The sequence below is a fragment of the Chelonoidis abingdonii genome, chromosome 20 (genome assembly GCF_003597395.2).
Source record: "Chelonoidis abingdonii isolate Lonesome George chromosome 20, CheloAbing_2.0, whole genome shotgun sequence".
Lineage (NCBI taxonomy): Eukaryota > Metazoa > Chordata > Testudines > Testudinidae > Chelonoidis > Chelonoidis abingdonii.
In genome coordinates, this window is record NC_133788.1 from 4701056 (window position 1) to 4727206 (window position 26151).

The 26151-nt window shown below is 45.9% G+C and overlaps 1 protein-coding gene across 3 annotated transcripts in view; it reads left to right on the top strand.

The window, feature by feature from the left end:
- The window catches only part of AP2B1 (adaptor related protein complex 2 subunit beta 1), a 94821-nt gene that overhangs the window by 32445 nt on the left and 36225 nt on the right, over positions 1-26151 (top strand). The window contains exons 9-17 of one of the 3 annotated variants that reach the window (XM_032789658.2): positions 1661-1776; positions 2830-2995; positions 4809-4907; positions 7164-7423; positions 11360-11552; positions 17859-17879; positions 22214-22255; positions 23175-23321; positions 25120-25265. In XM_032789658.2, the coding sequence (XP_032645549.1) occupies positions 1661-1776; positions 2830-2995; positions 4809-4907; positions 7164-7423; positions 11360-11552; positions 17859-17879; positions 22214-22255; positions 23175-23321; positions 25120-25265 (1190 nt within the window). The remainder of the gene's footprint in view (positions 1-1660; positions 1777-2829; positions 2996-4808; positions 4908-7163; positions 7424-11359; positions 11553-17858; positions 17880-22213; positions 22256-23174; positions 23322-25119; positions 25266-26151) is intronic. The other 2 variants (XM_032789659.2, XM_032789660.2) reach the window with 2 other exon arrangements.

The window sequence follows — 26151 nt, forward strand, 5'->3', positions numbered from 1 at the left end:
CATCCACCAGCAGGCAATGCAGGCAAGGGGGAATAGCCCAGTCCTGCACAGCAACTTGGCTGGCAGAGATGGTATTTGGCCTGGGACCTTGCTGAGACCCCAAGCACTGCCTTGTGCTGAAGAGACAGCCCACAGATCTGCCTGCATGAGATTTGTAAATTGGTTGCACTGAGACTCTTCTGGTTGACAGGCCTCAAATGATGTTTTGTCAAGTGAGAGAAGAGATCGGAGCAGCCTGTAATCAAGGCAGACACCTTTAAATTACAAGAATTCAGATTGCTTTTTCCCTGCCATCTTAATAGTGTGGTACATATCGAGCAATAATAAGGAGACCTAATGTGGTGAATAGAGGAGATTTGTATTCAGCATGTATCTGTCACTGGGAATTTCTAGGTCTTCTGCTTTCAGGGCAAGCCTGCAGAGATGGAATGAGGCAAATGGCATGGGTGAGACTCATTCTCTGCTTTGCCCAAGTCAGGGCTTTAGGTCAGGCTGAGGTTTGTTTTAGAGATTTATGCCCATTGTCAAACTGCGCTTCCGGTTTAATCCCCTTTTGTTCCTCTTCCACCCTCCCCCAATGCTCTGACATTGTGTAGCTCACTCAAATCACAAATCCACTTACGTAAGTACTGCTTATACCCTATATTGAATGCTTTACAAGTATATTTATGGGGGCTGCTTATTTACTGCCTTGAGCAATCTGTTCCTCACATTAATCACCTGCTGTGTAATGAGGCATCACATGCACTCCACTAGCGCCCAGTTGGCTATCTTCATTTCAGGCCCTCTGGTGTCTGAGCCACTTAGCTCTTTTGTGGCATCCTACTTCATGGTATCCCGTTATCTCCTGTCTCCTAACGAATACAGCTCTAGTTTCCAGGGTCTCCGTATGGCACAGAGAGCATTCTAGGGGCCAATTCTTGCCCCTTTTATGGAGTCTGAGTCTGGAGTTGGAAGCTAGTTATTGAGTAAGATGCACTGTCAATAGCTAATCTTCAGGAGGGTCCAGCAAACTCTTTCCAGTCCTGGGTCTGTCACTGCCCTTGAAGGGCTTGCTTTGTGCTACTAACCCAGCCCTAGCAATGGCTTTTTACTTCCTCTCTCCCCTCCCCGCCAACACATGCACACCACACCCTCACCTTCTGCCAGCCCCTGTCCAAGTACCCCACTCATGTCTGAATAGTGATAAGCAACTCCTGCAGTGCATACGTAGTAGCCTGTTCTATATATTAGCTAGCAAGGGGATGGCATAAGTATCTCTGCAGATAGTATCTATTATTATAACTTCTGCCTGTATGCAGAGTCAGCCACCTGCTGGTACAGAATCATTTCAGCCATAACTTTGTCCTTTGGCAAGAGCTTGGGTCAAAGAATTGATATTTCTATTGAGTAAAGCGCTGAATTCCCTGTGATATCTAGGCATGGATCAGCATATGGAGCATGCTCCGGAAGGCCATACACATGTTCTGAACTGGTTACCATCCTTTGCTTGTGAGAGTAGCTAAAGTACAGCCCTATTGTCTTGCTCCTGTTCCTGGTGCATTGCACGCCAGTTACATGCAGTGTGCTGGGCGGAAGTGCACCACAGCCTGTCCAGTTTCTTTGGCTTGTCTGGAACTGCAGCTGTCGTCTGACTGTGCCGCGTCTCTCCTCTCCTCAGCAATCCGCAGAGCGCTGCGTGAGCACCCTGCTGGACCTCATCCAAACCAAGGTCAACTACGTTGTCCAAGAGGCCATTGTTGTCATCAGGGACATCTTCCGCAAGTATCCCAACAAGTATGTGCAAGTACCTCAGGAGTAATGTCGTAACGGAAAACAACCTCCGTTTTGCTTGGCGCAGCCTAGCTAGCAGTTCATATTGTTAGTATAACTGATTTTCATGCATGTGGTCGCCATCTCTCTGAACTGCAGCACCCATTCGGACTATGGTACAAAGGGACTCTAATGTTGAATTGTAAACAGATCTCTGTCTGATTTCGCTATTGGTATATGGGCAGGATGACTGGCACTGGTAAGAGGCTCATAAACACATTTCACTTTAAGAGATTCCAGGTAGAGGTAATGAATGAAATGCTTATCAGCGTTCCTACCACTTAGTGTTATCACAGGGGTGGGCCAGTACCCCCTTCTCGCTCTTGTGTGTGAGGGGCTCATGTCCATTCAGCTAGGGCATAATGCATCAGTATCTTTCAGCTGAGTCTCCAGGATCAGTTGGTTCTAATGATTAACCTCCTCAGGTTTCTGTGCCAGGTCCAGTTGTCAGTGTCAGGGTAGATGTCCTCTGTGCCATCAGGATGATCAGCAGAGTGTGGGAAAGCACTTACAGAATATTAAACCTAGGATCACATGCCAATGGCCATGCCCCAGCTAACCCATTAGGGGCTGGGGGTGCATCATGCACAGATGAGAATTTCCAGCCAGGAAGAGCTGCCAGTGAAAATGCAGGATCTGATACAGACTCAAGGGAAGTGATTAAGCTGATTTGAACTGTGAATCAAAGATCCTTTATTTTAAGAGCGAAATGAAGGCAACTCTGTGCCTGGAGTTTCTCTCTTGCACAGTTTTGCTACAAAGAGGGAAAAAAATTACAAAGATCTTGAGGAGCCCTTGAAATCTACCTCCTTTGACACACACTCTGGAAGGGGAGTGTGCAGAAATACTCTCTGGAGGTAATTAATCTCCTTGTTATGCATCTCTTGTGGATCATAAAAATGTAAGTCATTTTGGCTTGGATCAAGGTCCTTCGCCGTTAACAGCTCTATGTGAGTTGGATACAGTTACACAATGCTTTGATCTGACCTTGATAATGACTGTGCTCTGGTAAATCAGGTATGAGAGCATCATTGCCACATTATGCGAGAACCTCGACTCCCTGGATGAGCCAGATGCCAGAGCCGCCATGATCTGGATAGTGGGTGAATACGCAGAGAGAATTGACAATGCGGATGAGCTGCTGGAGAGCTTTTTGGAGGGCTTCCATGATGAAAGCACCCAGGTAAAACTGTGCTCACTGCCCCATCTCTCAGGCTCTCGTGCAGTATTTACGAGTGGCAGACCGTTGGGTTGGTGGAACTGGTTGGAAAATGTTTTCCCCCACACAGAAAACTGGTATTTTTGGCTAAAATTCAAAAACCAAAACATGTTGATTTGGGAATGCTGATGCTGTGCCTCACGGGAAGTGTAGTTTAGGTGTCCCATGCTCCCATTCTCATCTCTTGTCTGACTGCATCTCCCATTGTGCATCTCTTTAGGGGGAGGGTGTCTGATGCACAGTGGGAGATATAGGCTGGCCACTGAGTGCAGCCCATAAAGGAGAATGGGGACATTAGGCAACCAAACTACAACTCCCATGAGACACTACAGCAGCATCTTCAGATCAGCCTATTTCACTTTTTTAAAGTTGGTTTTGTGACAAAAATCAAACCTTTCTGTGGAAAGCGGACACTTTTTGAAGGGACACTTTGTCAGCCAAAAACCCAGTTTTCCATCATACGATTTTGGTGGAAAATTTTCAACCAGCCCTATATGTTACGTTTAAACAGCCTGGGGTACCCTAATTCTGAGGCTTCTTGGCTTTCTGGAGGATGATTTAAAAGATTTGTTTTGCTTCTTCCTGGAATATTGATCAGTGCATCAGATAGGTGGATTTTGCTCTGGGCAGAGGAGAAGCCTGATGCCTGATAGGTCTTAAAATAACTGCCCTGTTTGCCATGTGTGACAAAGTTCCTCCTCTGCCTTGGTGGGTGCTGCGCTTATTGATGGATTTGCTCACCTCAGAGATTCACGGCAGCCCTCAGTTTGGCCGCTTTTGCCAGTGGCTCAAACCTGCCGTTCACTCAGCAAACCTCATTGCTGGCCAGCATGGGAAAGGGGAGGAGAACAATCCCCGCAGTCTCTGCTGATCCACCTAGTGGGTTAGGGGACAGGCCAGAGACCTTTCCCTCTGGTGGGACCCACAGTCCAGGTCAACTCCTCTTGTATCCAATAGGGAGTTGAGGGGATGGGGGGAACCCAGGTCCGCCCTCTACTCCGGGTTCCAGCCAAGGGCCCTGTGGATTGCAGCTGTCTATAGTGTCTCCTGTAACACCTGCCTGACAGCTACACCTCCCTGGGCTACTTCCCCATGGCCTCTCCCAATACCTTCTTTATGCTCACTGCAGGACCTTCCTCCTGATGCCAGATAGCATTTGTATTCCTCAGTCCTTCAGCAGTACGCCTACTCACTCCCAGCTCCTCACATGCACCTCATTAACTGAAGTGAGGTCCTTTTTAAACCAGGTGCCCTGATTAGCCTGCCTGTCTTAATTGGTTCTAGCAACTTCCTGATTGTTCTGGAACAGCCCGTTATCTTACTGCTTAATCTGGGGCTAATATATCTACCTGTTGCCCTCTGGCCTGACCCTGTCACACATGGTACTAAGAGATTGTGCTGGTGTAGACTATAGGGTAGTCTGCGCTGGGATCACTGCTGCCCTGACAGCATGTTTCACGTGGCTGGTGAAATGAATACATGGTTTGACATGGACTTACAAAGGACAAGCTGCTAACCCATTGGGTAAGACCCTAACATGCTTCGTGGGAAGGCAACACCCATATTTGCCTATTTATTTGTTTTATTATTAGCAGTTGCTTGTTGCTGGCCATGGCATTAAAATACTATAACGAGCATCCACAATCTTGGTATGCAACAAGGGACTCCAGTAGCTATGCACTAACCCCCATGCTGCAGCTAACTTTGTGTACCCAAGGCAGCACTGATGCCAGGGTAGCTCATTTAATCTCTTTGCTGTGTTCCTGCTTTATCTTAGGTGCAGCTCACCCTGCTGACTGCTATAGTGAAGTTGTTCTTAAAGAAGCCCTCAGAAACACAGGAGCTGGTTCAGCAGGTCCTGAGCCTGGCCACGCAGGTAAGCCAAGCTATTCAGTGAGATGAAGTGCTGGTAAGCCATGCTGTGTGTGCACCATGGTTGCAGACAGTTTGGCGCTGTGCCAGTTTGGCAATGCCAGGGCAGTCTTATGCACCAAGAGGAAAGCCTCAAGGATATCATCGTGCACACCTGATTTCTCCCCGTTCAGGGAAGAGGGCTTTGATCTACGGTAACCCAGTTTGCAAAGCACTCTGCATCAGTTCTTTTACGCTTATTCAGCTGCTACCTAATTCTTTCTCATCCCTCACTTCTGCCTTGATGTTTTCTCTTCACTAGCAAGTAAGGCACAGGATGGGAGAGTTCTGTAAGAATCCAAAGAATTTCCTCCTCCAGGAAAATGGTTTGTGACTAAAATCATACACTGGGTAGAAGAGCCGGGAGAGATGGGACGAGGCAAACCCTTCCTCGCTAATGGATGCTACAGCAGAAACGAAGCCAAGTTCTGAATCCACAAGAATGAAGATTTCTTTTTGTCCCAGGCTGTTCACAAATGTGCTAATTGTGGTGGTGGTTTGAATGATGGGCTAATATCCCAGATCCTTAAACCTACTCTGCTGAGTCACAAAACATGTAAAAGGCACCATAGGGTCATAATAGGCTACTTGTTTTTCACAAATCTGGAGTCAGTCTGGTTTTATTGTATTTTCATATGAATAACAAGGCATTGCTAGGTGTGGTGGTGTTCTAAGCTCTGATTCCTAGGTAGAGATCCCTGGTTTTCACTTTAGCATGAAAGAATGGGCAAATTTCTCTTCTCGGCTTAGCAGATATCGTACGTTGGTCTTTGCATGTCTCTCACAGGCAGGATAGGAAAGGAAAGTGGAGAGGAAAATCTGAGTCTCCCCCCATTCCGGTTCAAATCCCACAGTTCTGTTTGCAGTGGGAAAGCTGCTTTGGAAGAGGCATTCTGACTTGAGTCTGAATGTATTTTAAGGGAGTCTGGAGCAAGTGATCTTCCCCCTCAAACTCCCTCCGTCATCTACCCTCATAAAGGCCCTGTTTGACCGTAAGCAGGTGACTACATATATAGGATAAATCAATATCTCTTGTTAAGATCAAGAGGGTTTAAAAAAAAAAAGTCCACCATCAAGCTGAGCAGCTCACCAGGCGAGGTGCCAAAGTCAGAGAGGCATTAGCAATTGACCTCTGAAGACCTGAGATTACTTCTAGATCATTGCAAGTGAAATGTGTTTAGCCAGCTCAATCTCATGACAAATGAACACTTGTCCACTGCATGCTGGAGAAAATTCTGAGTCAGCGGGGGAGGGGGATTATTGCAAGTCAGAGGTCTGGGATCACAGAACTGGAAAAGGGGGAGGCTGATTGCATGGGTGAATAAGGACACGTAGAGAGTTAGACATATTGCCAAAGCTCCATGGTGAAAACTCACAGGCGCTTATCGACGTTGTGCTGGTAAACTCCAGCCTGGGTGATCAGTGGACACCATTTGTTTGCTTTCTTTTTTTAAGCAGCGCTTTTATTTAAAGAAAAGGAATGTCGATTTCATGCTAGGAAAGAATTATCTTCAATAAAACACACACGTTGACAGCTGAAGGCCTGGAAAATAGAAGAAAGCCCTAACAATCAGTTCAGTTTGTGTCTTCTCATATATTTTTTATTAACTAAATGGAGGAATAAATGAGACCTTTCTGGCATAAAAACACTCTATATATAAAGGTAGATGATTTAAGGTGAGTCAGCCCCATCCTGCAGCGCTGTGTGTCTTGTTCCACCAGTGTCCTTGGGTGAGACATATTTCCAGGAATCCTTGATCACTGTCTTTCATAATACACAGTATCATGCATATTCTATTAGTATGTGGCTGAAGGAGTCCATTTGATCCCCTTCCCGTCCTTCTGTCTTGACTGTGTCCTTCAGGATGTTTTGAAGATGACATTTGAAATGAAATTGTGATATTTTACAGGAGGTCAGTTCTAAAGCATGACGTCAACTTCTATGCTTAGTAACCTTGAGGACTTGATCCCTTTTAAATTCTATTAGATATAAGTTCTAAGGTTTTCCTCTCTGACCACATAGATTAGCTGTGTTTGGAAATGAGCGCAAGGGGTCAAACCCTGCAATTTTTACAGCTAAAGATGATGGGATTGCAACAGAATAGCAGTCTGTCAATAGCATCTATAGCCTGGTCATGGCTGCTTTTCCAGCGAGTAGTTTCAGTGAAAGAAAGCAGGGTTACTGCAGAAGCCCCTAGAGTAACGCAGTGCTTTGTCTCAGGATTCGGACAACCCAGACCTGCGGGATCGTGGCTATATCTACTGGCGCCTTCTCTCCACGGATCCCGTGACTGCCAAAGAAGTGGTCTTATCGGAAAAACCTCTGATTTCTGAGGAAACTGACCTGATCGAGCCAACTCTGCTGGATGAGCTGATCTGCCACATCGGGTCACTGGCTTCTGTGTACCACAAACCCCCCAATGCTTTTGTCGAGGGCAGCCATGGGACCCACCGCAAGCACTTGCCAATTCACCATGGAAGGTAAGCCGGGAGCAACCATGGAGGGTGTCAGAGGGCTGCTGTTTTCTTTCCTCCTAACAAGCCCACTTAAAAGATGCGAGGGCCTGCTACAAAAGTTAGATTTTTTTTCCAGTTGCAGAGATGTCCGCAAAGCATTCATCGAGCCATTTCAGAGCCTGTCTTATGATAGGATCTCACCCTGGTTGTGGCCTCAGAGCTTCTAGACAAAAGAAGATGGGAAGCATCCTAGAGGTGAATCTGTTAGGTATTGGACAGGGGGAAAGAGAAGTTCACACAGCCCTTTGAGAGCACACGGGGAGGAGGGTCTGATATGGGAGCTGGACAAATAGCAGCTTTCAACAAGTAGTGCAGGTCTGGCAGGAGGAGAAACACACCAGCCAAACCCAGCAGTTGTGCACACAGCCAGTGGGAGGGGTACATTTATGTGATGGTACGAAAGGTTTTAGGGGAAAGCAGGACTTAGAGGCCTTTGTTATGTGGAAAGTGTCTCCCTTCTTGCACTGCCAATTATGCTATTGGCCTCTCCTGGTGTGGGGAATGCAAGGTGGGGAAGAAAAAGCCAAGATCTCTCTCTGAATCTTGGAATCTTTGAAAACACGGAGCATGGAGAAAATCACTGGTCGCAATCACTGAAGTTTGGCCTGGGCTAAAATGAGATCAGATTGATGTCTGAATTATGATGGAAAGCCCAAAATTACCCTGTGACAATCAAAATGGTTTGGGTTGTTCCCTGGATATCACACCATTTCCCTATAGTTAAAGAACAAACCAAAAAAAGCCCACCCTGGAATCGCAGCCTGAGAAATTGTCTGATGCTCTGGAATCCAGCAGTGAGTGTTACCAATCCGCAGGGATTCTTGCTGTATTGCTGCTCACTTTGTTACCATGGCTGCCCTCTCAGGTGAGCGTTCCGGCTTGCGAACTGTGTTAATTACAGTTCAGATCTGCTTGCAACAGGCGGTACGGGATCTAAGCTCACCTTTCGAGGCATTGTGTAGCAGAAAACCTGGGAAGTGACTTCTGGAGCACTGTACTTTTTTGCCATCTTACTGATAAGTCCATATAGGCAATTGTTTCTTTGCTGTTTTCTAACACCATCCTTCCATACATACTGCTACTCTTAACAGCTAAAAGAGATTCTGTAATTGACTGACTTGGGGATGTTGAATTGCCTCTTTCCTGGTTATGAAACATCACCTGGCAGGACTGCCCCAGGGCCTGCGGTAACAAGCCCATTTAGGAGACCTGTATTTTGACGTATAGTACAGTCCTAGTGTGCAAGGAGGCTGGGGAAGTTATGCAGCCATAACTGCTGCACTGCTCAGGTACTATTCCCACCCACCAGCTCTCCAGAATCGTAGAGGTGTTGGTCCTATAAGCAGCTCAGATCCGCAGTGTGACCAGCTTTCTTGTGCAGTGCTCTTCACATCATTGCAGAAGCTGCATCTCTTACTTGTCTAACCAATTCGACTCGTCACCGAGAGCTCTTATCATTATCAGCACTCAGTGCACATTGCTTATCTGACCTGACACTGACAGCTGCTACTCAGCCAGCCTACCCACTCTGCTCTTTCAAGGTTTGCTATGTTTTAGATCTCTGCATTGCTGTAGTATTGTTTGCTACTTAATTACTTGTTGTCTGGGCTGAAAACAGCTCTGGCTTCAGCAGCAGCAGTAGGAAAAAAGAGGGGGAAATGGACATTTTAAGAAGTCCCTTAAATGCAGATGCCAGGTTCCGGCATCCTTCATAAATTAAAAGTGAGTGCTGGCGTTCCGTGGCAAACCATGTTTCCTCTGCTTGAGGTCAGCCTAACAGAGAGTCCATTACTCGAATGATCTTCCTTACTCCCAGACGAAGGGCAGATTGATCAAGCTCATGCAAAGGCCTCCTGTGCAGCATTGCTGCTGTGAGCCAAATTACCGCCTTCAATCATGTCTTCGCAATAAGCAGTCTGTTGGGGGCACTGCTGTGGGGAGAGTGAATTCATGCGCACAGGGTGTGCTCTTAACTGAATGCTAGAAAACTGACTCGTGTTTTCCTCATGCTGAAAACACTGGAAAGTCTGTTAATTTGCATATGGCAAGCTAAGGTTGCCTAGTGGAAGATAGTGGCTTAGCTTTTCACCCAGTAGTTTGGGTAGGATCTTGGTTTCTTCTATGCTATGAATAATGCCTTTTGGAAGCAAAACCCCTTAGCAGTGCTGTTTGCCACCAGCTTAAGTTCATGAGGTGTTTTTCCTCTCAAACAGCATAGTGAAATTGAGGAGGAATGGAATGAGCGGTGCAGATATCCATGTTGAGTGTCATGTTATGAGGGTTATCATGCCCTGATTGTGTTGACTGGTGGGCAGAAATAGCTGGTTAAGTCCTATGAGATCTGTGGGCATAGTCCTATGAGAAATTAGTAATAGTTGGTGTCAGCAGCATGAAGGGTATTGCATGTATTAGGAAGTATAGAATCATAGATTATTAGGGTTGGAAGGGACCTCAGGAGATCATCTAGTCCAATCCCCTGCTCAAAGCAGGACCAATCCCCAAATGGCCCCCCTCAAGGATTGAACTTGCAACGCTGGGTTTAGCAGGCCAATGCTCAAACTACTGAGCTATCCCTCCCCCCTTAGTATATTGTCACTTAAACAAAGCACTGTGCTGGCATTTATCTGTGTCCTAGCTCTCAGCTGATGGGCAGCACCCAGCCACATTAGCTGACCAGCTGTGAGCTGCTCCACTGTTTCTAGGCGTGCTCCATCAACCCACATATGTACCAAAGAGGTTACCTGTGGGGCCTCGTGTAGGAAAACTGAGGGCCAGAGGAGCAACTCAGAAGACGGAGTTGTGCCCAATTCAGGAGGAGCATCACGTGCTCTCTAGATTCCAGGGATTTGTCCACACTGTTGCTCCCACCTCCTCTCTACACCACTGCAGGTGGGAGACTTGGATGGGAGGTTTCTGTCTGCAAAGGTAGACAGTCACCTGTGCTCCAACAAGCACTTGCTGCTGATCTGCTCTGAGAGTGGCAAAAGCAGAGAAGGCTAGAGAAGGGACTGGTCAGACTAGGACACAGGACCCTGGAGCTATGCTGGTGTCCTGGGAAAGCCCAAATACATTAATTCAGGTGGCAGTTTTGGAAAATGTAACCCTCTTGCTGTAGTCCCAAGGCAATACAAGAACAGCATTATAGCATGCCCTCATGTCTTTAATAAACATCTAATTCTTTACTCCTTTGAGTCTTGTAGGAAAATCTCAAGTTATGGACAAAAATCTTTTAAGGAGAAAGTCCAGTGTGGGGAGGTGTTCTGAGAGTGATATTTTATTGTGTTTTAACATCAGCTGAAACAATTGGCATTATCTTTCTTGTAAATTTCTCATTGGGTCCTGGGGCAGCTAGAGGGAAAGAGCTTTTAAGGAGACTTACTTGGTGGTAGTCTCCACTGGAATAAGCAGCTTCCTCCTTAGTAAAACCTGTGCATTTTTTCCCAAGGTTGTACGTTCCTTCATAGGCCCAGTAGACAGGATCATATTCATCTCCCATAGAATCCCTCTCAGTAGGGCAAATCTTTATCATGTTTTAGTTTGTGTTTTATTCATGGCTCCTTTTTTGGAGAAGTTTGTGGCCGCTTCTCCTAATAACAGCTGTCCTGAAGCTGAGGTTCCTGTCTGATTTTACCTCTGCAATTTCCCTCTTCTTGAGTTATGAGACTTGTCTGACCAGTGGAAGGTCCTCAGATCTCAGAGCATGTACCGAAGCTCCAGTTTTGTCACCTCTGATTGGGGTTGTAATAGAATTGGTTTGTCAGTTGTCCATATGGAACACCATTACTGTGAACTGTTCATGGGTCACCTGTTTCTGCCTTGTTTTCTCCCTGGTGCTCCAAAGCCAGTAACAAAGGTGACTAACCATTCTCCTGTATTCATTTTGCTTCTCTCCCCCTGCAGCACTGATGCAGGAGACAGCCCGGTGGGAACCACTACCACTACAAACTTGGAGCAGCCTCAGGTTATTCCATCGCAGGGTGACCTTCTGGGTGACCTTCTGAATCTTGACCTGGGTCCCCCAGTGAATGTACCCCAAGTATCTTCCATGCAGATGGGTGCTGTGGATCTCCTGGGAGGCGGGCTGGACAGCTTGGTAAGCACTGTCTCTACTCACTTTCAGCTGATAGGAAATAACGAACCACTGGAGGAACCATTCATGGTCTGTGCTGTTGGCAAGATTTTGGTTATTCACTCTCCTTGGTGCTTGCAGCCCTGAGCCCAGAGGCAAATCAGAAAGGCCCAGAACGCTTGGCCATTTTTACTTCCAGGCTGGTTTTCTGCCAGGTTCTTCCCGTAGCAAAAGGGATGTTGTCACCTGCTGTAGAATCCCGCTGTACATTGGTAGGTGTGTTTCATGCGCTCTCTGACTGGGAAGGGGGATTAAAGAGTTGCTTTTGTTTTACAAGGACCTTGCTTATTTTACAAGGGCCAGTGCTTTGTAAAACAGCCTGGCTCCTCTTCAAAAGGATCTTTGTGTTGCGCTCCAGTTTCAGTGAATCCTGTTAAAAGGTCCATCTTTATGCCCTGCTGTATGTAGTTGTACCAGCCTTAGATCATTCTGTTTGTGTATTCTCCAGAGCATGTCTTGGTTTAGTATCGGTGACATGTTAATTGCAGCTAGGCCAGGAGGAGCACTCCACTTCTTTGCCTAGTCCTCCCCTTCGCCAGAGCAGCTCACAAGGTGATTATTCAAATACTAAAAGGGTCAAGCTCCAGAGCAAGAATAAATACATGATGCCTCCGCTCCAGGGAGGGAAGCTAGGCAGAAGCTGTAATGAGAATATCATGAAAAGGGGGAGATTTGATTATGGAGAGAAGGCTGGATGGGTGGTCCTCAACCTGTGGCAGCCATGCAGTAACAAACAGCAACACACTTAGCCTTTAGCACTGTGTAATCAGCCTTCTAACATGAGAAGGGTTAGAAGTGGGAGGCTTGTCGTGGACTTGAATGGACCCTGATGCAACAAATCTTTATTTGCCAAATGCTCCATTCGCTCTAGTAATCTTAGTAAAACAGTCATTAAACACACACATCCAGTCCTAACATTTCACTGGCTAATGAACTGGAAACCCGGTGACCTTTAATAGCTGGCAGAGGTCAGATGTGTCAGCCTGAACTCTGTCTCCATGCGGGCGGAGCAGAGGTTTGTGTGTCTGCACTTCGCACCAGTGGAGAAGGCAGGCTGGAATTCTGAGGAACCCAGTGCCACGCATTGCAAGAATGACCAGGAACTAAGGATCTCAATTTCTGGAATTGCATCCAAACCTTCCACGAAACAGTGCCATCCGTGGCAGCTCCAAAGAGCAACATAAATCCCTCTGTGGGTACCTCTGTATTGCAGTATAACCTCATGGGCAGAGTACTGGCCTGGGACTCAGGAGACCTGGGTTCTATTCATGCCACTGGCCTGCTGGGTGACTTTGGGCAAGTCACTTTCCCTCTGTCTCTGCCTTAGTTTCCCTATCTGTAAAATGGGAATAATGATCTACTGATGGAAAGCACTGTATAAGAACTAGAGTTCTGGTACTGTGCGTGAAGTGCACCCAGCTTCTCTGTTATTGTTTTGGCTCAGATACCATATTGATGGGTGCAGTATAATGACCTAATTAGAATAGATTTTGGGAAAAGATTCCTATACGTATTGGTGTTCGCGATGTTAACGTAGGGACCCATTTGGAAATACAAACATTGGAGCAGGAAGCCTAGCGTCTTGTCACTTGTTTAATGTTCTGCTTCTGCTAAAGTAAATCCATGGGGCTATGCAGTGTCCTTGAACAAAATGCTGTATCTCGGCAAAGTGGTCACCCCTGCTTCAGACTTCAAGAGAAATAAAATGGTCGCCTGTGTGAGTTACAGACACGGTGCTAGAGCGACCTTCCGCATGGAGCTTCCCCCAGACACTTACTAGTGATGTGCTGCTGCAGCTAATGTCCCTGTTGTGTTTTCTCCCTCTCTGGGATATGTACAAGTGACTCTCCTCCTTGTCTATCCCAGGCTTCCCTCTCTGCTCTTCTTTCCTTAAACTAACCTGTTTCTGTCTGTGTGTTGTTTTGGATGTGAGAGACAGAGCACGTTCTGTGTGTACGTAGGTACAGGTACGTGCATTTAACCTCTGTCAGGCCACATGTCTTTAGCAGGTCCCGCAGCCCGAAGTGCAGAGTGGCCTGACTGAGGTTAAATGCCCCAAGCAGATCTGTGTCTGTGTTAACCACTCTGTCCATATTACAAACCCCTCTTGATCATTGTGGAGAGAAATGGCCCAGCAAATGTCCAAACTCGTATATGATGAAACCCATATCCGTGGCTGTGACTAATGAGAATGCACTGGTAAGTGAATGACTAGAATGGGACATTTTTTATTTTAGACTGCTCACCGAATCCCTCAGCTACATAAGTCTTTCTTTAGCTAACGTGCTGGGCATTAATCTGATTAGGTCAAAATGCTGCTCTCAAGCATTGCCCATTGCAGAAGTAGTGCCTTCACCAAATGCAGGCTTTCTACGGAGAGGGTGTTCCACTTCAGAGGGATATGCTCAGTGCGCAGAAAAACAAGACACGAAAGACCCAGCAAGACTGATGCAGAGAAGAAACAACCCGATGAGCGAGTTTCACTGCAAATTATAATTTATATTTTAATTTTTTTTTGAACAGATTGATTTCTTTTCCAGGCATTTGAATGGTGACAAGATTGTGCAAAACTTGATACGCAGCAAATTAATACTGTGCACTTCATTGAATTCCTCCCTCAGCTTTGTTAGGCCTTGTCTCTTGTGGCATGTGAGACTTCCAGCTATTTGATAGGTTAATTTCTTTCGCAATTTCTTTCTTTCTTTTATCTAAATAGCGAGTTACAGTGTAACAGATCAATATGTAGATATAGTGTTGCCCATATGTAGAGGGAGTATGCTCAGGGCATGTTATAAATGAAAAACATAAATTAAAAAATACTGAGTCTGTAAGAGGAGCAGCCAGAGTTTATCCCATGAACCTGATGTGAGCTATTTAGTGATTAGAGCCAGCGCTGGGAGGCAGGAAACTTAGGTTCTGCTGCCAGCACTCTGTACAAATCACATGCAGTCTTCCAGTTCCTGGCTGTTTGCTAACGAGGCCCTTGGTAAGATGGAGCTTGGATACTGCGGCAGTAATGACAGTCGTTATTCCTTACAAATTGTTCCTCTGTTTTGGTTTTGCTTTGAAAAGCTGCCTAATGTCAGATATTCTTGTTGAACAAACAAGCAGCAGGACATGATAAGTAATGTGATCCTCTTCATTGAACAGGAGCTTTTGTATGACAAGTCACTTTTTACCACCAGGCAGTAAACCTGTCGGAATGGACAGCTTGTCTATTAGGTAAAGAATTTTCTGATTGCCCATCTACCACAAAGTTATTGGCACAAGCCTGGCAGCCAGTCATACTGATTGATGCCCAGAATTCTGAGCTGCGTAATAAAAAATGAATGTACAGACTTCCTGCAGTCCCTTCCTGAAGCGCCATGTCTTGGCAGACTTGGGTGAGAGTCCGTTTCAGGTGCATCCACTCAGCTTTATGATGTGATTAGACTCAATGCCACTCAGTCTCACTTGATGGCAGAGGTGATCTCTGAATGAATGACTCAGCCTCCTGGCACCCCATGGTTTTCTGCAAGGTGATGTTAACACCGTTGGGCTTAGTTTTGCGTGACTGATGCTTGCGGTGCCACCAGTTTGCCTTGGAAGCGGCATCATGTTCTGCTGTGCGATTGTTGAGCATGATCCTCTGCTCTGGCAGATCACAAATGCTGGTTAGCAGCAGTCACTGAATGTTTCCAGTCCTTCGGCATCAACAGTCATCTGCCCATCCATGTTCCATCTGTGCTTTGCAGCTGGGAAATTCAGGGCGCCTGGCATTATGTGCATACCCAGCTGGCTAGTTTCAGATGATTGTGTTCCTTCAAAAAAAAATATAAATGAGCCCCCTCGTCAGTAATTTAGTTTTAAAGAGTTAAACCATTTTATTATTTTACACACATCTGCTCTAATTGGTTTTTAATGCTTCTAGCTTTGTCTGTATTTTGGCTCTGTTAGAGCAGGGACCTCATCTAACGGTTAAAACCCTGGAATAGGAGTCAGTCCTTGAGTGCTTGGTTCTGTTCCTGGCTCTGCAACTGACTTGCTTGGTGACCTCAAGCAAGTAATTTAAACTTATCCATGCTTCAGTTCTACAAAAGAGGGGTGATAATTGCCAATTTCCCAGGGCTCTTATAAGGCGTAGTTCATAGAATCGTAGGACTGAAAGGGACCTCGAGAGGTCATCTAATCCAGTCCCCTGCACACAAGGCAAGACTAAGCATTATCTACCATCTCTGACAGGTATTTGTCTAACCTGCTCTTAAAAACCTCCAATGATGGAGATTTCACAACCTCCCAGGGCAATTTATTCCAGTGCTTAACCACCCTGACAGGAAGTTTTTCATAATGTCCAACCTAAACCTCTCATTGCTGCTTGTCCTCTCCTCAGAGGTTAAAAAAATGGCCCAAATTTGGTGATGAACTGGGCACATGACAAAAGGCACATACTTGATGGGGTTTTAGGAGAGTTAAGAGCATGTTCTTGGATCAGTGCTAGGGTGGAAAGGAGCTCTGGTGCTTGGCTGAATTCCTGTATGATTGTTTAATGCTGCTGGGATTATGTTAAATTGAGCGTTGTGGTACCTTGAGCTTTTTATGGGCACCTCCTTTTACTATTTAAATCAAAATAAATAGCTAATAAGTAATCTTGAGATCCTCTGATGGAGACACTCCTAAAGGACCAAGTAGTATGGCAATAAGTGCTACTGAAATCAATGGTCCTTCCTTTGTGTTGTTCGTGTGACAGCTCCAGTAACAGTATACTGTCCTGGTTGTGCACTGACATAACTGTTCACACAAGAGGAGAGCTCTGTCTTTCTGCAGGCCCCCAGATCTTGTTGGTCAGAAAAGTGCACACAGAAGAGAGTCCATTAGCTTGCATATTGAAAATGCCCATGTGTGAACCAAAGAAAAGAGATTGCAAATTGAAGTGTGTCTAACAGTTTCAAGGAGGTCTATGGATGCAGCGCACACACACATCCCTTTGCAACTAGAACCATGCCTTAAATAAAATTAGCCCAAATCAATCCTCATACTGGCAACAGTTTGCATCTCAGCTGTTTAGCCAACCAAATCCAATTGATGCTGTTCAGAAAATGCTTTGTTTTCCTTACTGTTAGGTAGATTCAAATTGTGCAAGTTCTTAGTAACATAGCATTTTATCTAACTCCCTGAACTATGACAGCGTAGTTAGATGAATAAAATCACGTGTCTCCTGTTAGCCTGCAAATTAAGTAAGGATCCAGGTACTACATAGCCACATTGACAGATCTAGCAATCCTATGGCCAAGGACAATTCAGTTTTTGGGCCCCGGTGGCTGCAGCTCCTGACAATAACTCTGTCCCTGCACCTGGACTGGATTCTCGGTATACTTCACATCACATTGCAAATGTGACTATGGAAGCCTGTAATCCACGTATATTGCACAGACATCTTCAAGTTCTGTCCTTACAGAACACTATTAACACATAAATAAGGGCTGGAGTGTCACATGGCAGTGCCGGCGTTGCCGCGCAAGCCAGTGTAACTGCTTGCAGTGGAATAAAATTGCAGGACCAGTTGCTCTTTAACTGCAGAGCATCAGCAGCGTCATCCGAGCCAGTTAACATAAAGCAGAGACATTGCAGTTGTTCGAGCTTCAGGGCTATTATTGCTGCTGTCTGGAAGTCTGGCATTTTCCTCTAGTTTGCACTGGCTTCTAGGATATTACAGTGGTGGGACCATCTGTGTGACTAGGCAGATATAATTGAAGGCAATCCTTGCTATGTCCAGTAATCTCTGGCTTCCTGCTTGCTGCTCTCCTTCTCCGAAATGGCTGCTCTGGGGGAAGTACTTCAGTCATGGAAAAGGAGCTCCTGTTTCTGGCAATGTGACCTTCAGGACAATGCCAGGCTGCCAATCCTGAAAGTTGTCCAAGCTATTTGCAGTTGCTTGTGATCAAGCCTCAGGTCCGCAGAGATGGTCATCCATGATCCTAAGAGCGGTGGTTGTTTACCATCCTACCGAAATAGTAAGAATTTGTCAGACTGGGCAGGGCAGGGTGTTCTGTAATCCAGTTCTTTTCTAATCTGAGCATTCTGCTGGCGGGTCTGTCTTTAACTGTCTGCGCCTGTGTAACATGGGGTGCATTGTGATTCCTGCTAAGGATGGCTGACCAGTTAGACACCTGCTCTTAAAATGAATGGAAATGGTTAACAGATGCTGCCAGCTCTCCAGGGAATTTGTTCAGCATTGCTTTACGCTTGACTAATATCTGCTTCTTTCCTTCTGTATTCTGCTTGTCACTGCAGATGGGAGAGGACACTCAATGGGTAATTGGTTCCTGTTCTTGCTGTCTGCCTCCTTTCTCTTCGTTACTCACACATCACTGTTATCACCTTCTCCATCTCTTGAGTTCATATTAAAATACCCCCACCCCCCCCAGCGGAGAAAGCAGGCAGGCTGGAATGGTGGTCTCTAAACTGGAGACGTTTATAGATACCTTGCAAAGATGGGGGCAGAGGAAGCAGTATCAAGCCAACAGGTGGTCCAGTTGAGACTGATCTTCGTGTGCATAGGGTGTCCTGGGCTCAATTGGGAACCTGTTGCATTTATACTGCATCAATCGTAATTTAAAGCAGGGTTGTCACAGTTTCCCTCTCCAACACACTGTATAGGCAGCGGTGCCTCTGCCAAAGAGAACTTGGGCTATGTCTACACAACAAGGTAGGAGGTGTGATCCCTCTGCTTGTGTACACATCGCAGCATAACCATGGTAGCAGCAGCAGAGGCATCTCTCAGCCATGCCACGCATGCCCGTGTCAGGCGCAAGTATGTGTACGTGAGCCGGGGAATTACAGCTCTGGGTCAGAGTGGGGCATCGCCTTTGTCTGTCCCAGGGCCTCCGGGTCTCTGGGCTGGCACAGCAGTTGGCATATTATGCATCAGCTGAGTTTTGTCCCATGCATATGAACCAATGGAGACAGAGGCCTTTGCATTGCTGTGCAGAGAACCTTTAAGGTGGGTTGAGAGAGACTCAGAGGCTAGGTCAAAGCTGCTTCTGTTTGGAAAGATGTGGCCAAGAGGCAGCAACTCAAGGGGGATGAAAGCAAATAAAATGTTCAAAGAGCGGTAAGGGAAATTCTCTAGGCCAGAAGCCCGTCCTCACATTTCCTTGGCCCTCAGCAATGAGAAATAGGTGTTCCTGCTCCCCTCTCTCTCAGGCCTCCGTAGTCCATGCAGGACATATCTTTTCACCACCACTGGAAGGAGGACTGCCTTTAATCCAGCTCCTTCCCTTCAACCAGTCTGGCATGGGTGACCCCTACCAGGAATTATGTTCCCACGACATAGTTCTCGAGGTCAGGGACTGCACCTGGATGTGTTGGAAAGGCGTCTGTGCCTGCTCTCATTAAAAAACTGTAAATCTGGAGTTCCTTCAAAGAGGAGACTGCAGTTGGGGGCTCCTGATATTTAAGCGCCGTGCTTTGTACGATCTCTCTCTCAGATTTCCCACTGCACTCGCAGACTGTCGGCGCATAGCGCGATTGCCAACGTTACAAAGAATTGATTGCTGTCTTTCAAGCTTGAATTTCGAGCCTGTGGCTTTCCAAGATGAGCTGAGTAAGAAATTGATAAAAAGCTGATAAACATCTGTCTCAATTATGCAGAATTGTTCCCAATCATTTCCATAGTACTTTATATAAGATCTTTGCTGCACGGTGGGAGTGGGTTTTTTGTTTTTTTTTATTTTTCTTTCATCAGACAAGGGCCCCAGCAACCTCACTCTCCTGCAGTAACATTTAGAAATGAGTCTATTATGACCAGGTCTTGAAGCTTTTCCTTCCATTTGTTCTGTTTGTTTTTTTTTCCCCTGGACTTTGCTGCTTTTTGATGTAGAATGCAGAGCTGGCTGACACCTGCAAGCAAGAATATAAAGTGAGAGAAGGTGTAATAGTTACATGTCATTATGTGGCAAGCCAGACCTAGTGCAGAAGTGATCAGGTCTTATCTTCTATGATATGGCTCCGACTGAGAGAGCTGTTTGAATAGCAGTCCCCTGCTGTGTCAGATGGGCGTATTCGAATGGTAAAGAACTCAGCAGCCAGAAAATTAATAAACCCCATTTGCAAGCTCAGTATTAATTGGCGCACAGGGTTACGCCACAGTGCTGGCGTTCTGGGTCTTTCACCGCTCCTCTCATTTCACACTAGAATCATTCACCTTGTCTGTTGTCTCTGACGTAAACCGGGAGAAATGATCACTTGAGCCCTGCACACTTGTAGGCTGAAAAAGAATGGAGCTCCATGCTGCTTCCTGTGAATGCCAGCAGTTCTCTCTCCTTACGCGAAGCATCGAGGTCTGTGTCTGAAAAGCAGTTGCTGCGATGTCGGGGCATTAGAGCTCAAAGGAAAGAGGGCCTGGAGGATTGTGCTACAGTGTTGCAGACCTGGGTTTTGGAGTGATTTTGGTGGAAGCTTCATGAGACAGGGCGTGCTTAGATTTTCTGGCCAGGAGGGAGGCTAGTGCAATTTTGCAGTGTTTTTTAAGGCCCCTTTAGCGGTAGGCAGCATTGTGTCTTTAGAGCTAGGTGGCTACTGTGGGGGATGGAAGGATATACCCGAGAGAGGTGGGGGGACTGGAACAGTTTGTATAGTGGGGCTGCTGAGAGCCGTTGAACCAAACTAAACCGTGTATATGATGGAATCCACTTCAAGCCAGAGAGTGAGGTAGCTCCCCTAGTTCGAGCATCTATGGAAAGAGGGGAAACCCAGAGCAACGAAGGGGTGGGTAAAAGCCAGAGGATTTCAGGTGGCCGTGCTGTCATCCAATAGGACCCTGCCTTTGATTTGAAAAAGGCCTCCAAGCTTGTTCCCAAGCCAACGTATTTGTATCCACTGTGGAAAAAAGCAATTGGTTAATATGCCATCTGTTGGCCAATTTAAAATACAAACACACAGTCGCCACGAGAGCTGCCAGAAAGTGGGGCAGTGATGGCCAAGAACAAGTGCCATATGGTGGGAACGGGATGTATGTGAGACCTGCAGATTCTGAGCTTGCACAGCTCCAGGGCCTGCTCTGGACCATGTTGTCGCACTTGGTTCTCCTTTTCCATGAGCACGGGACCAAGGACACATGGATCTTTGATGATCCTGTTTGTCAAATAGCCCCACATCCCTCTGGGCCAAACTTAGCAGCAGAGCCTTCCATATGATATTCTGTGTTGTCCCAGCAAGCCAACCCTTCCCCATGTGATTGTCACTGCATTTTTCCATGTACGCTCTTGTTCTTTTCGGTGGTGGTCTGTCTTTGTCGTCAGAGCGTGTGTCTTGTGTCTTATGTGTGACTGGAAAACTGTATGGTGAGATACTTAGCACTGCCCTGTTAGCAAAAGCTTGTGATCTAAGATAAGCCTGCAGAATGAGACTCTATGGTAGATATTCAGTATGGATCAACATTGCCTCATTATTTATAAATATTGATGGAATTGAGAAATGCGCAATGCAGGAGCACTGCGATACCAATAGTGTTACTTGTACCTGTGTTCAGGTAAATATCCCCATGCGATCACAAGTTTTGGTCACCTCTGGTGACCCCAGCACTGAATTTTCTCTTGAAAATCCAGAAATTGTTCGTCTGAAAGGGGTAAAGCCCGTGATACAATCTTAAAATTTTTCACGGGAAGTTCATGGTAAGCTTAAAGAGCACAGGAAGACTTAAAGGTAAACTGGAAAGGCATGGTGATCCAGAGGGGAAGGACAGCAGAAATGAAATAATTTGGAATTAGGTGGTTCTAAGAGGAGCACGTTGAACAATTTTAGCTACCCCAAAGGGCAGCTTGGTAGCTTCAAGAAGATCATTATTAAAATACTGGATTACTTTGTTCTCTAAAGTCAGGTCTCTTATCGCTGTAGAGCAGGCCCCAACAGACCACTCGGAGCTCTTCCATTTTCAATACGGAGTAACTGAACTCTGAGGGAAAGCATGTACTTCTGAGCTTGCACGAGCAGTGGTCACACTGGAAGTCCACATCCCTCTCCCTTCCTCCTCTCTGGATATTAAAAGTAGTCGCATGTTAAAAGGATATGGCTGAGATGTGTTTAAATAATCGTGAAGTCTTTTGCTTTTTCTGCACTCTAGAAACTACTCCCTAGAACCCCAAAGCTTGTCAATTTTATCTTCCATCATGGTTACCCCTACTGGGTTTTTTGCAGAGCTGCTCGAGAGTGCTGGTAGCTGACATGGGTCTCATGAAAAAGCACTGGTGCGTGAAACACATGAAGAATTGCACAGACTTTGCAAAATAGATGATAGGTCAGAGATTGGATTGGCTTTTCAATTGATCACCCTTCAAAGTACTCCTTTTTTTTTTTTTTAAGATGTGGACTCAGTCCCAGTGGGACGATGGATTGAAATGTGTGTATCTGAAACGTTACAAGGGGTTAGTTTGTTCACCAGCTTCTTCTCTAAGCGGCTTTATTAGCATGAGAAACCCCCACCATATGTGCTTTCACAACACAGTGTTCATCTGTCCTGTGCATGGTGAGTGCATGCGATGTGTTTGCAGCGGTTCAATTGAGTGAACTGCAAGCTTTATTCTTGGCATCCAATACCTAGTTCAAATGAACTCTGCCTTTCTCTTCTCTCTTTCCTTTCTCTCTTTCAGCTTGGCAGTGACCTTGGCGGGGGCATTGGAGGAAGTCCGGCAGTAAGTGCCATCAATTTTTTTCCAGTAAAAAAGCTCCCCTTAATATAATAAATCTGATAGAATCTTTCCCCCACACACTGCTGCTTTACTAAACCACTGTGTTTGTGAAAACAGACGGCTTTCACCACAGTGAATGGTAGCGGATCCTTCAAATTGTTTGGGTTCCCAGGTAAGTTCTTCAGAGCTGGAGCTGCCATCTCTGGAGAGACAGTCCCCCTCTCCTGACTCTAAAGAGCAAAAGGAGGCAGGGCTATTGTCTTCATTAGAATGACCCTGGTCTCCTGCTGTTAATAACTAAGTCCTTCAGGGAAATAACCGAACTTCTATAGCAGAGGCTTTCCGTTCCTGGCAAGCAAATGGGACTAGATCCCCAATCTGCAGAGGAGTGAACCATTTTTGATCGTGGGACTAAGAATAGAGAGAGCTCCTGCTTTGCTGGGATAGCATGACCCTCTGCACCCAGCTGTATCATGGCTTCGCCACAATTTTTGGATATGCAAAATCCTTTGGTATGATTTCAGTGCAATCATGGCAATTAGCATGGAGAAAGGAAAAGAATTTAGATTATCTTGTCCTTTTGCCAGACATATGCAGTCTTGTTCTCTAAAATGTATCCTCTTGAGCCTAGAGGTCCTTTTTTTTTTTTTTTTTTTTTTTCCCTTACATAGACTGAGGGGGGCGCGAGGGCTACTGTGGTTTCAAGGATATCATGTGGTTAAGGTGACAGCAAAGATTGCAGGGATTAGTCTCCAAGAGCACTGGAATACAAATGCATTATTTAGCACTCTTGATAATTCAGCAGGGAAGCTGTAAAGTGCTTTAAAACATTCAGGATATTGCCCAAATTCATGCCTTATTTAATAAGCAGCATTCTACATGTGCATTGTTCACCACTACCCTTTATTCCTAACTCTTGCAGGTGGGACAGACCTTCATCCCATCCTCTGTGCCTGCGACTTTTGCCCCTTCACCCACCCCCGCTGTGGTTAGCAGTGGACTCAACGACCTGTTCGAACTCTCTACTGGTATCGGCATGGTGCCCGGGGGATACGTGGCTCCGAAATCTGTACGTAAGAGAAACGTCGGTTCAGTACGTTGTTCACCAATGATACAGCTTAGGCAACATAGAGATAATGAGGCTGTTTAGTTGTCCCCTTCATGCTCTTTGGAGATATGGGATGGACTCCATGAGCTGTGTTCCATTAGGTATATCTTACGTTTCCCCCAGTGCAACAGCAATTGTTGAAGGACAAATCTAACCAGCTCTAGACTTCCATTTTCAGCATTTCCCTACTATTGCCAGAAAGGTAATGTTACTGTAAGGAATGATTTGTGGGAGCGGCAAAAATTTGGACTTTGCCACTTTCCCCATTGGGCAGCTACTAACTAGATGCCCTGTAGCAGGATTCCAAGATTTCACCTCACTAGTCCAACCATTCGTGCTGATCAATAAACAGAAAATCCACTTGGATGAGAGGAGTCCTGTTTACAAGGGGTTAAAATAAATGGGTGGTTGGAGTGAGCACCGTGTTAGTGTGCACCCTGGATTTGCACCTGATTGTAGAAGAGAAAGATGGTGAAAGCACTGACTGAACCGTTATTTTTATTGGTGATCCTTCAATATCAGCAGAACTTGGTCCCGCTAACAGGGCTTTGGCCAAGCCAGAATAGCCAATGTGAGGCTAGGTCTATGGGGAACACATGCCATTTCGGAGCAGGTGTTTGAATGTGGCATTTAGTTTTTCCATGCCCTAGGGGTCACTGAGGGATGGAGTTCTTCCTTGTGGCACCAGTATGTTCACCTTCTTCCTGTTTGGAGCTGCCACTTATTAAAACCTTTGTTAATCTCAGTGAATAACCAATAATTATTGTTTACAAGAATATAAAACCCATGTGCATAAGCTGCTCTGTCCCTTATGCCAAGCTTCCAGCATTTGGCTGCTTGCTGATACTATGCCAAATGAAAGATCCTCTACGGAGGTCCCACCAAGTATCAAGTTAAAAACAACTCTCCGCTGCTCAACCAATCGCATTTCCATTCAGCGTTCTCCACAAAGCACGTCTGCCTAGATGTGCTGTCAGACCAAATCCTGAACATAATGAAGTGGTTTAACTTTGTGCGAAACATTATAATCGCACAGCGAGCTGGCCTTCCTTCGGCCGTGTCACCAGGATGAACAAAAACACCCAGATATGCTATGCTCTCAAAGTCTCCATCAGTGTGTGAAGTGTAGCATGCCCTGACGCTACCTGGCACTGCCTGCTAGGCCATTCCAGATATTCATAGATTTACAGATTGAGCCAGATCTGGGAATTTCACTACGTGAGGCCTGGTGTGACACCATCAACCTTGGTCACTTTGGCTGGTGCAACAGTCCTCATTAGTCTGTGTTTGCTGATTATCATGATTCCCCCACAAAGGTTCGTCAGGAACAGATAAGAGCACCAGCCCCGTGATTGTACTTGGTTCAGTCTTCAGGATTATCCCAACACATTCCCTGGAGGAATGTGCCTTTTCAAGAGATGACTCAGTCCTGGACGCCAGCCCCCTTCCATTTCTGTGCACGTTGGTGTTATCAAATGTTTCAGTGCTCCGACAGGAGCTTTATAAACTAATAGGGTTTTATCAATGGAACAAGAGCATCAGGTGTGGTATTGCTCATTGGTGAGCCTGATGGTTTTAGATTCCTTTGCTCCATACGCAGCGTACTCTGTCAGCATCTATGTGCTTATGGACACTGTAACAGTTGCTGAATGAATGGATTGCGCAACTCAGGGCCTGTCTTTCAAATGTTTAAAAACTCCATAGGGTTTCTCCAAGCTGGGCTGGGCTGGTGCTGAGCAGATCTCGTGTTGTATTTCAGGTTTGGCTGCCGGCAGTGAAGGCTAAAGGCCTGGAGATCTCTGGGACATTCACTCACAGGCAGGGACACATCTACATGGAGATGAACTTCACCAATAAGGCTTTGCAGCACATGACTGACTTTGCGATTCAGTTTAATAAGAACAGGTAAGAAACCCACATGTCCTTGGTAGGTAGGTGGCAAGGTCCTAGAAAGGGCTCCTTGCTCAGTTTCCCAGTTCTAGACATGGGTGAGTGACCTGTGGTTCCCAGCCTGCTGCTCATTAACTTCTAGGGCACAATTTTCATTGGCATTGTGGGATTTAAAACAAATCCAGACACCGCATGGGCCCTTTCATTGGCTGCATGTTGTAAGTCCCAAACCACTAAATAGGATTAAACTCGCCTTCTTGATCTATACAATTAGTCATCTGCGGGCTACCGTTGGCCCCTTGCTAACTAAATCATCTTTCATTTACTGGCTGAACAGCATATGAAGAATTAAAAGATAAGAGAGGCAAACAACTGTTCTAAAACTTCCACTGAAAACATTCCTAGATCGACAGTAATACAGTGAAAAAATTAATGGCGATGATTTGTCATTCAAACCTCTTCAGTTTATGGTATCTTTGGTTACCTGTACTTTTTACCCATGGATGCAGGCCACCAGCTCAGAGAGAGTCAAAGCGTAGCCTGCATCTTGGTGAGATTTCTCTACATCACCTCGTCTACATGCAGTCAGGGCAAGCACTGTGTATATATTCTATCTAGATGTCCGAGGCTGCTTTGTTAGGTTAAATGCTGGAGGTGGCGAACTTTTTTGAGAAGCTCATAGCTGCTGTGTGGATTTTCAAGAGTGTTCTGTGTTGGCCTAGCAGTTCTCCCCATGAGGTCAATAGTAAAACTTCTGCTGGTTTCAAAAGAAGCAGAGTTAAGTCAGGCTTTGAAAACTGCACCTGTGTGTCTAGTAACCCTAGCATGTGCGTCTGACACAGTCATCCACCCGAAAATGAGTTCATCTCCAGGCAAAGCCACAGAACAGCCCATAGTGACC